This window comes from Syngnathus floridae, chromosome 20 (genome assembly GCF_059516105.1).
Source record: "Syngnathus floridae isolate MCC-2025c chromosome 20, RoL_Sflo_1.0, whole genome shotgun sequence".
NCBI classification, from domain to species: domain Eukaryota; kingdom Metazoa; phylum Chordata; class Actinopteri; order Syngnathiformes; family Syngnathidae; genus Syngnathus; species Syngnathus floridae.
The window spans coordinates 4,101,156-4,111,162 of NC_142432.1; the positions used below are offsets into that span (position 1 = coordinate 4,101,156).

The 10,007-nt window shown below is 46.4% G+C and overlaps 1 protein-coding gene and 1 long non-coding RNA gene across 2 annotated transcripts in view; one reads left to right on the forward strand and one right to left on the reverse strand.

Annotated features, from left to right (window-relative positions):
• LOC148380849 (uncharacterized) overlaps nucleotides 1-7,265 on the forward strand; it is a 56,232-nt gene extending 48,967 nt beyond the window's left edge. Inside the window, exon 6 of the long non-coding RNA XR_015854711.1 lies at nucleotides 6,747-7,265. This is a non-coding gene — a long non-coding RNA (uncharacterized LOC148380849). The remainder of the gene's footprint in view (nucleotides 1-6,746) is intronic.
• On the reverse strand, nucleotides 7,021-9,696 carry bambia (BMP and activin membrane bound inhibitor a). The gene is made up of 3 exons (XM_088363962.1): nucleotides 9,547-9,696; nucleotides 8,153-8,431; nucleotides 7,021-8,046 (listed from the first exon to the last, which is right to left on the reverse strand). Exons 1-3 carry the CDS (start codon nucleotides 9,620-9,622, stop codon nucleotides 7,628-7,630), a joined length of 774 nt encoding a protein of 257 aa, XP_088220088.1. The 5' UTR covers nucleotides 9,623-9,696; the 3' UTR covers nucleotides 7,021-7,627.
• Between the last annotated feature and the right edge of the window lie 311 nt (nucleotides 9,697-10,007).

A 10,007-nucleotide genomic window follows, 5' to 3' on the forward strand; every position in this document is an offset into this window, starting at 1 on the left:
ACGCCTAAATATTATCCAATATATCTGCTGCAATTTCACATTAGATCGTTGGTTTGAAACCCTAACCCTAAGCCTCAGCACAGCAAAAGCAAGCCTAAGCCTAACACAAACCCTAACCCTAACCCTAACCACAGCAAGAGCAAGCCTAACCCTAAGCCTCAGCACAGCAAAAGCAAGCCTAAGCCTCACACAAACCCTAACCCTAACCCTAACCACAGCAAGAGCAAGCCTAACCCTAAGCCTCAGCACAGCAAAGGCAAGCCTAAGCCTCACACAAACCCTAACCCTAACCCTAACCACAGCTAGAGCAAGCCTAACCCTAAGCCTCAGCACAGCAAAAGCAAGCCTAAGCCTCACACAAACCCTAACCCTAACCCTAACCACAGCAAGAGCAAGCCTAACCCTAAGCCTCAGCACAGCAAAAGCAAGCCTAAGCCTAACACAAACCCTAACCCTAACCCTAACCACAGGAAGAGCAAGCCTAACCCTAAGCCTCAGCACAGCAAAAGCAAGCCTAAGCCTAACACAAACCCTAACCCTAACCCTAACCACAGCAAGAGCAAGCCTAACCCTAAGCCTCAGCACAGCAAAAGCAAGCCTAAGCCTAACACAAACCCTAACCCTAACCTAACCCTAACCACAGCAAGAGCAAGCCTAACCCTAAGCCTCAGCACAGCAAAAGCAAGCCTAAGCCTAACACAAACCCTAACCCTAACCCTAACCACATGAAGAGCAAGCCTACCCCTAAGCCTCAGCACAGCAAAAGCAAGCCTAAGCCTAACACAAACCCTAACCCTAACCCTAACCACAGCAAGAGCAAGCCTAACCCTAAGCCTCAGCACAGCAAAAGCAAGCCTAAGCCTAACACAAACCCTAACCCTAACCCTAACCACAGCAAGAGCAAGCCTAACCCTAAGCCTCAGCACAGCAAAAGCAAGCCTAAGCCTAACACAAACCCTAACCCTAACCCTAACCACAGCAAGAGCAAGCCTAACCCTAAGCCTCAGCACAGCAAAAGCAAGCCTAAGCCTAACACAAACCCTAACCCTAACCCTAACCCTAACCACAGCAAGAGCAAGCCTAACCCTAAGCCTCAGCACAGCAAAAGCAAGCCTAAGCCTAACACAAACCCTAACCCTAACCCTAACCACATGAAGAGCAAGCCTACCCCTAAGCCTCAGCACAGCAAAAGCAAGCCTAAGCCTAACACAAACCCTAACCCTAACCTAACCCTAACCACAGCAAGAGCAAGCCTAACCCTAAGCCTCAGCACAGCAAAAGCAAGCCTAAGCCTAACACAAACCCTAACCCTAACCCTAACCACATGAAGAGCAAGCCTACCCCTAAGCCTCAGCACAGCAAAAGCAAGCCTAAGCCTAACACAAACCCTAACCCTAACCCTAACCACAGCAAGAGCAAGCCTAACCCTAAGCCTCAGCACAGCAAAAGCAAGCCTAAGCCTAACACAAACCCTAACCCTAACCCTAACCACAGCAAGAGCAAGCCTAACCCTAAGCCTCAGCACAGCAAAAGCAAGCCTAAGCCTAACACAAACCCTAACCCTAACCCTAACCACATGAAGAGCAAGCCTACCCCTAAGCCTCAGCACAGCAAAAGCAAGCCTAAGCCTAACACAAACCCTAACCCTAACCCTAACCACAGCAAGAGCAAGCCTAACCCTAAGCCTCAGCACAGCAAAAGCAAGCCTAAGCCTAACACAAACCCTAACCCTAACCCTAACCACAGGAAGAGCAAGCCTAACCCTAAGCCTCAGCACAGCAAAAGCAAGCCTAAGCCTAACACAAACCCTAACCCTAACCCTAACCACAGCAAGAGCAAGCCTAACCCTAAGCCTCAGCACAGCAAAAGCAAGCCTAGGCCTAACACAAACCCTAACCCTAACCCTAACCACAGCAAGAGCAAGCCTAACCCTAAGCCTCAGCACAGCAAAAGCAAGCCTAAGCCTAACACAAACCCTAACCCTAACCACAGCAAGAGCAAGCCTAACCCTAAGCCTCAGCACAGCAAAAGCAAGCCTAAGCCTAACACAAACCCTAACCCTAACCCTAACCACAGGAAGAGCAAGCCTAACCCTAAGCCTCAGCACAGCAAAAGCAAGCCTAAGCCTAACACAAACCCTAACCCTAACCCTAACCACAGCAAGAGCAAGCCTAACCCTAAGCCTCAGCACAGCAAAAGCAAGCCTAAGCCTAACACAAACCCTAACCCTAACCACAGGAAGAGCAAGCCTAACCCTAAGCCTCAGCACAGCAAAAGCAAGCCTAAGCCTAACACAAACCCTAACCCTAACCCTAACCACAGCAAGAGCAAGCCTAACCCTAAGCCTCAGCACAGCAAAAGCAAGCCTAAGCCTAACACAAACCCTAACCCTAACCCTAACCACAGCAAGAGCAAGCCTAACCCTAAGCCTCAGCACAGCAAAAGCAAGCCTAAGCCTAACACAAACCCTAACCCTAACCCTAACCACAGGAAGAGCAAGCCTAACCCTAAGCCTCAGCACAGCAAAAGCAAGCCTAAGCCTAACACAAACCCTAACCCTAACCCTAACCACAGCAAGAGCAAGCCTAACCCTAAGCCTCAGCACAGCAAAAGCAAGCCTAAGCCTAACACAAACCCTAACCCTAACCCTAACCACAGCAAGAGCAAGCCTAACCCTAAGCCTCAGCACAGCAAAAGCAAGCCTAAGCCTAACACAAACCCTAACCCTAACCCTAACCCTAACCACAGCAAGAGCAAGCCTAACCCTAAGCCTCAGCACAGCAAAAGCAAGCCTAAGCCTAACACAAACCCTAACCCTAACCCTAACCACATGAAGAGCAAGCCTACCCCTAAGCCTCAGCACAGCAAAAGCAAGCCTAAGCCTAACACAAACCCTAACCCTAACCCTAACCACAGCAAGAGCAAGCCTAACCCTAAGCCTCAGCACAGCAAAAGCAAGCCTAAGCCTAACACAAACCCTAACCCTAACCACAGGAAGAGCAAGCCTAACCCTAAGCCTCAGCACAGCAAAAGCAAGCCTAAGCCTAACACAAACCCTAACCCTAACCCTAACCACAGCAAGAGCAAGCCTAACCCTAAGCCTCAGCACAGCAAAAGCAAGCCTAAACCTAACACAAACCCTAACCCTAACCCTAACCACAGCAAGAGCAAGCCTAACCCTAAGCCTTAGCACAGCAAAAGCAAGCCTAAGCCTAACACAAACCCTAACCCTAACCCTAACCACAGGAAGAGCAAGCCTAACCCTAAGCCTCAGCACAGCAAAAGCAAGCCTAAGCCTAACACAAACCCTAACCCTAACCCTAACCACAGCAAGAGCAAGCCTAACCCTAAGCCTCAGCACAGCAAAAGCAAGCCTAAGCCTAACACAAACCCTAACCCTAACCTAACCCTAACCACAGCAAGAGCAAGCCTAACCCTAAGCCTCAGCACAGCAAAAGCAAGCCTAAGCCTAACACAAACCCTAACCCTAACCCTAACCACATGAAGAGCAAGCCTACCCCTAAGCCTCAGCACAGCAAAAGCAAGCCTAAGCCTAACACAAACCCTAACCCTAACCCTAACCACAGCAAGAGCAAGCCTAACCCTAAGCCTCAGCACAGCAAAAGCAAGCCTAAGCCTAACACAAACCCTAACCCTAACCCTAACCACAGCAAGAGCAAGCCTAACCCTAAGCCTCAGCACAGCAAAAGCAAGCCTAAGCCTAACACAAACCCTAACCCTAACCCTAACCACAGCAAGAGCAAGCCTAACCCTAAGCCTCAGCACAGCAAAAGCAAGCCTAAGCCTAACACAAACCCTAACCCTAACCCTAACCCTAACCACAGCAAGAGCAAGCCTAACCCTAAGCCTCAGCACAGCAAAAGCAAGCCTAAGCCTAACACAAACCCTAACCCTAACCCTAACCACATGAAGAGCAAGCCTAACCCTAAGCCTCAGCACAGCAAAAGCAAGCCTAAGCCTAACACAAACCCTAACCCTAACCCTAACCACAGCAAGAGCAAGCCTAACCCTAAGCCTCAGCACAGCAAAAGCAAGCCTAAGCCTAACACAAACCCTAACCCTAACCCTAACCACAGGAAGAGCAAGCCTAACCCTAAGCCTCAGCACAGCAAAAGCAAGCCTAAGCCTAACACAAACCCTAACCCTAACCACAGCAAGAGCAAGCCTAACCCTAAGCCTCAGCACAGCAAAAGCAAGCCTAAGCCTAACACAAACCCTAACCCTAACCCTAACCCTAACCCTAACCACAGCAAGAGCAAGCCTAACCCTAAGCCTCAGCACAGCAAAAGCAAGCCTAAGCCTAACACAAACCCTAACCCTAACCCTAACCACAGGAAGAGCAAGCCTAACCCTAAGCCTCAGCACAGCAAAAGCAAGCCTAAGCCTAGCACAAATGATAATGATGACGACGCTGATGACGACGCTGATGACGACGACGATGATGACGACGATGATGACGACGACGATGATGACGACGATGACAACGATGATAACGACGATGATGACGACGATGACGCGATGATGACGACGATGACGACGACGATGATGACGACGACGATGATGACGACGATGATGACGACGACGATGATGACGACGACGACGATGACGACGACGGCGACGACGGCGGCGACGACGACAACGACGATGACGCGATGATGACGACGATGATGATGATGACGTTGATGACATACATACTTACATAAATATGTATATGTATGTACATACAGTGAGTGTGGTGAGGTTCATGACTGATGTAATAAAAATTTGTTAAGCTTGTCTGGTGTTTTATTCCTTGTTTTTATTTTTTTTGTGCATGAAAACATAAAAATCTGACATTTGGTTAACTGCTTTATATGACAATATGTATATGTGTTTTATGTTGTGTAATGTTGTGAGGGCGTGTGTGGCACTTTTCACTTAAACCAGAGGTGTCGAACTCCAGTCCTCGAGGGGCCGCGTTCCAACATGTTTTCCAGGTGACCCTCGTTAAGCGCACCTGCGTGAAAAGTTTTAGCTTCTTTCACGCTCAAAAGGAGCTAAAAGTTTTCACGCACCTGCACTTAACGAGGGAATCACACGGACACTCCATTAGGTACAACGCCATTTTCAAGTGTACCTAATAACAGGCCACTTTATTAGGGAAATATCATGGTCAAAGGTCACAGGTATCAAGCTCTAGCCCTGGGGGCCGCGTTCCAACATGTTTTCCAAGTGACCCTCGTTAAGCGCACCTGCGTGAAAAGTTTTAGCTTCTTTCACGTTCAAAAGGAGCTAAAAGTTTTCACGCACCTGCACTTAACGAGGGAATCACACGGACACTCCATTAGGTACACCGCCATTTTCAAGTGTACCTAATAACAGGCCACTTTATTAGGGAAATATCATGGTCAAAGGTCACAGTTGTCAAGCTCTAGTCCTGGGGGCCGCGTTCCAATATGTTTTCCAAGTGACCCTCGTTAAGCGCACCTGCGGGAAAAGTTTTAGCTCATTTCACGTTCAAAAAGAGCTAAAAGTTTTCACGCACCTGCACTTAACGAGGGAAGCACACAGACACTCCATTAGGTACACCACCATTTTCAAGTGTACCTAATAATAGGCCACTTTATTAGGGAAATATCATGGTCAAAGGTCACAGTTGTCAAGCTCTAGTCCTGGGGGCCGCGTTCCAATATGTTTTCCAAGTGACCCTCGTTAAGCGCACCTGCGGGAAAAGTTTTAGCTCATTTCACGTTCAAAAAGAGCTAAAAGTTTTCACGCACCTGCACTTAACGAGCGAATCACACAGACACTCCATTAGGTACACCGCCATTTTCAAGTGTACCTAATAACAGGCCTCTTTATTAGGGAAATATCATGGTCAAAGGTCACAGGCGTCAAGCTCTAGTCCTGGGGGCCGCGTTCCAATATGTTTTCCAAGTGACCCTCGTTAAGCGCACCTGCGGGAAAAGTTTTAGCTCATTTCACGTTCAAAAAGAGCTAAAAGTTTTCACGCACCTGCACTTAACGAGGGAATCACACGGACACTCCATTAGGTACACCGCCATTTTCAAGTGTACCTAATAACAGGCCACTTTATTAGGGAAATATCATGGTCAAAGGTCACAGGCGTCAAGCTCTAGTCCTGGGGGCCGCGTTCCAATATGTTTTCCAAGTGACCCTCGTTAAGCGCACCTGCGTGAAAAGTTTTAGCTCATTTCACGTTCAAAAAGAGCTAAAAGTTTTCACGCACCTGCACTTAACGAGGGAATCACACGGACACTCCATTAGGTACACCACCATTTTCAAGTGTACCTAATAACAGGCCACTTTATTAGGGATATATCATGGTCAAAGGTCACAGGTGTCAAGCTCTAGTCCTGGGGGCCGCGTTCCAATATGTTGGTCTGTTATTAGGTACACTTGAGAATGGCAGTGTACCTAATGGAGTGTCCAAGTGATGTCACAGATCAACCAGCCAATCAGAAAGTGGTGGTGAGGGCGGGTGTGGCACTTTTCACTTTCCGTTAAGCTTTGACCTTGCTTTTTGATTATTTGATTTTTAAACAAAATAAAAAGGATCAGTGTGTGTGTGTGTGTGATTCGTTGAACGATTTGTTAAAACAAATCTTATTAGTGAACTGATTCTAAAGTGACAGTTCATTTAAAAGAACTGGAATGCACATCACTAGTATATTGACAGAATAATGTGAATTTCTTTTTTTAATCATGCATTTTTTGTTTTTTAGAGACAGCGTTTTCTATATCAGAAGACCTACAGGCAGTGTAGAAGGAAAATCCCTTGACCTCTGAGGAGAAGCAAAGAGACTGAGTGGGAGCAGCTCAACCACAGAACAAGGCCCTACTGTTCCACCCCCCCCACCCCACCCACCTCCACATCATCCTGCTAGGCACACCTTTGCATCCTGCTTTACACACACATGACCTGCCAAAATATGACCACAACTGCATGTTTAACTCCCCCCTTCCAACATTAGAATTTACATAAAAAAATCCATTAAGTCAAATAAATAAAAAGTCACTTTTAATGAAGTCTTTCACACTCACAATCAAGCAAAATCCGATCACACGGAGCGATGTAGAACATTCACCTAAAACAAGACACACTGGTCGGTTTTGAATCAGACAAAATATATATATATATATTTTTTAAAAATTTACAATAAACTTGAATGTACACAGAGGAGTGTGTCAGTCAATTTTTAACTCCTCAAATTCTTGTACCCTGGTGTCAGTGTAAAAGTTTTTTTTTTTTCAGCAACAACATTTTTTTTATACAAATGTGCAAAATTCGGATTGATGTGGAATCCTTCAGCGCTCAGTGTACAAGTCCAGGATCCTCGGGTGCTCTCGCTGCACCCTCGCAGTCCCGCCCTCTCGGGTTTAAACACGGCTCCTCGCTGCTTTGCCTTTTCATTTTTCAAGTAAAGTGCTCCTCTAGCAAAAACCACACGGCATGAGATCAGTCTCGTATTTTTTTGCCACTGGTAAAAATAAATGAAAACACAGACCCAACGGGAGAAAAATATGGGAATGTTTTTTTTTTCTTTCCAGAGTTAGAAGAAAAAAAAAAGTCTGCAACACTTGAGGGTCGCTCCTGAACAGGAAGTCATACAAACTCCAGTTTGCCGTGACCGCTATACATCCCCCAGTGGACAAGGGACAATATCTTATCATTGCTGAGATCCGCCTGTCTCATCTTATCACAAGTCAGACAGCAGTTTTCATGACCAGTGACTGGCACCATGCATTCCAAGTCCAGCTTAGCCACGTGTCCCTTTTTAGTGTGGTGGCCGTGGAAGCTGTAGTGGAGCCGCGAGAGCATCTGCTGCCGCTGGTCCTGCAGCCGCTTGTTCTCGCTGCGCAGCATACGCAACGCTAACATGATGAGCAGCACCAGGATGAGGCCGCCCGCGATGGGCACTGCGATGACCGCCGCTCGGAACCACACCTCCTTAGCCGAGGCTAGCTCCTGGACCCGCGTCACCAGGTTCCTGTTGTTGCTCTCCGGCTGGTACCGGTTATGATCTGAAGAGATTGAAAATCAGAACAATAAAGCACCATTTATGATATTTGTCACATATATATCTTATTACATAATTAATAAATTGATTTGGCTTGATATATTTCTTACCTGTGGAGTCCCTTGTGTGCGCCAGGTCATGCAGGCCTCTGTAGTTACACATGTCGTCATGGCAACAGTCCAAGGTGGCGGCACCAGCGAGGGCGTCTGCGCCCCTCTGGTTGCTACAGATGTCGCCGGCGTTGGCGATGGGGTCTAAACACCCGTGTGTGAGGGGAGAATTTGAGCTGAGTGGGTCCAACACCTTGGTGAAGCAGGCGTTCAGCTCAGACTTGCACATGTAGCCCGTTGCCACACAGTGCGGCGCGTCACAGTAACACCTTATTTCTCCTGGAGGTGACAGAAATCGGAGATGTTAGTTAGTCCCCAGGTTCTTGAAGCCCGAGAGTTGTTTAAATTAATCAATTAGGAAGACAATTTTTTTTCGTGATTTTTGTTTGATTATACAATGTGAGATTTTTTTTATGTAAAATATGTGCCTTGGCGCAAGAAAGGTTGAGGGAAATAACTATATTGACATCACTCCTAAGGCATCAATTTTAACTAGACAGGAACTAGTATGAAGTCAATTTCTCAAATGAAAACTTGGGGAGGGGCTCCTCTTTCCATTTGCAAGTGAGGAGTGGGGGGCTGACACATTACTGATGTCCCGAAACAACTACCTTATCATTATGACTGCCTGCTGCTTCTAAACCAGACCCAGTCATTAGTTCATCCAGGACCTCTTCCTTCCTTCTTCTCTACATCAGTGTTTCCCAAACTTTACCGTCCCATTTTATTGCAAGAAGTGGATTCATAATTTAATAATACATACTTCTTGTATTTAACCTCAATAGATTGTTGCAGGTTATAATCAAGGGTGAGAGAAAAAAATCTTTCTGAGTGCCAGTTCCCTCCTTTTTGAATGTTTCGGTGCAGGGGCGCATTCATTAGATCAGTGTTTTGCCTGGGAATGATTGGAGCAATAGGGCCCGCCAGGTCATTTGGAGAATATTTCATTAGTGAGGAGAGGCCCCTTTGTGGGCTGGAGGGGGGTGGATGAGGGAGGGTCGACCTGAGCACGGAAGCTTTTTGGCCCAGTTCACTTTTTATATGAATGGCAGCTTTAAAACCGCTGAAGGTATCCTTTGGGAGACAATGCAACTAAATATTTTGATAAACTGACTGTTAAAAATGCAAGGGAACGATTAGTTTGCTTGTTAATAGCAGATGCGTTATTTCCAAATATTTTTATCGTCCAACCTCTAAACTTGCGCGTGACAAAAACCCCCCACACAATTATGACTTAACATATTTTAAAGGCTATATGCTGCGTGTCTGTACGAGGAATTATATATTGCTGATTATTTTAAGCATTTTATGGTGAGTTTCATTCCAGACATGGTTTTACTCGGAAGCGGCAAAGAAGAAACGTGGCACAAGCAGCGTAAAAATACTTATATTACCTTTTGTGAGAAGAATAGCCATGGCGCAGAGTTCCAGTTGCAGCCAAATTGAAATAAGACTGAAGTGACGATCCATTGACGCCAAAGTTGACGCGCAACACGCGCTTGGGTGTCCGCAACTTGCAGCACGATCGTCCCCAAAGCCAAGAGCTGGACGTGGAAAAAAAAAAAACGCTTTACATGGAGCTACAGCGAAAAGCTGGCCATTCCTTCTCATTAAAAAGTCAACAAACAGTTCCGCCAGAAGTAGAAAAAGCTTCTTCTAAGCATTCAAAAGTTGCTTTTAAAAACCGGTCCACATTGCAAGAGACGCAAAAAGCTACTTGAAGTCCAAAGAGAAGAAAAAAAAAAAAAAGAGGATATACTCCTGTTTTGAAGCCTGTCAAATTATGCAGATGAAACTGCTTCGTTGCGTTATCTTTTCATGTTACTGAAGATGCTGAAGCAACATGGAAGTATTC

Bases quoted from the DNA above. Each gene is read 5' to 3' on its own strand.
- bambia (XM_088363962.1), bottom strand. From the start codon at position 9,622: ATGGATCGTCACTTCAGTCTTATTTCAATTTGGCTGCAACTGGAACTC. The intron at 8,432-9,546 runs GTAATATAAGTA...TGTCACCTCCAG, and splicing joins GGCTATTCTTCTCACAAAAG to GAGAAATAAGGTGTTACTGT. The intron at 8,047-8,152 runs GTAAGAAATATA...CAATCTCTTCAG, and splicing joins GCACACAAGGGACTCCACAG to ATCATAACCGGTACCAGCCG.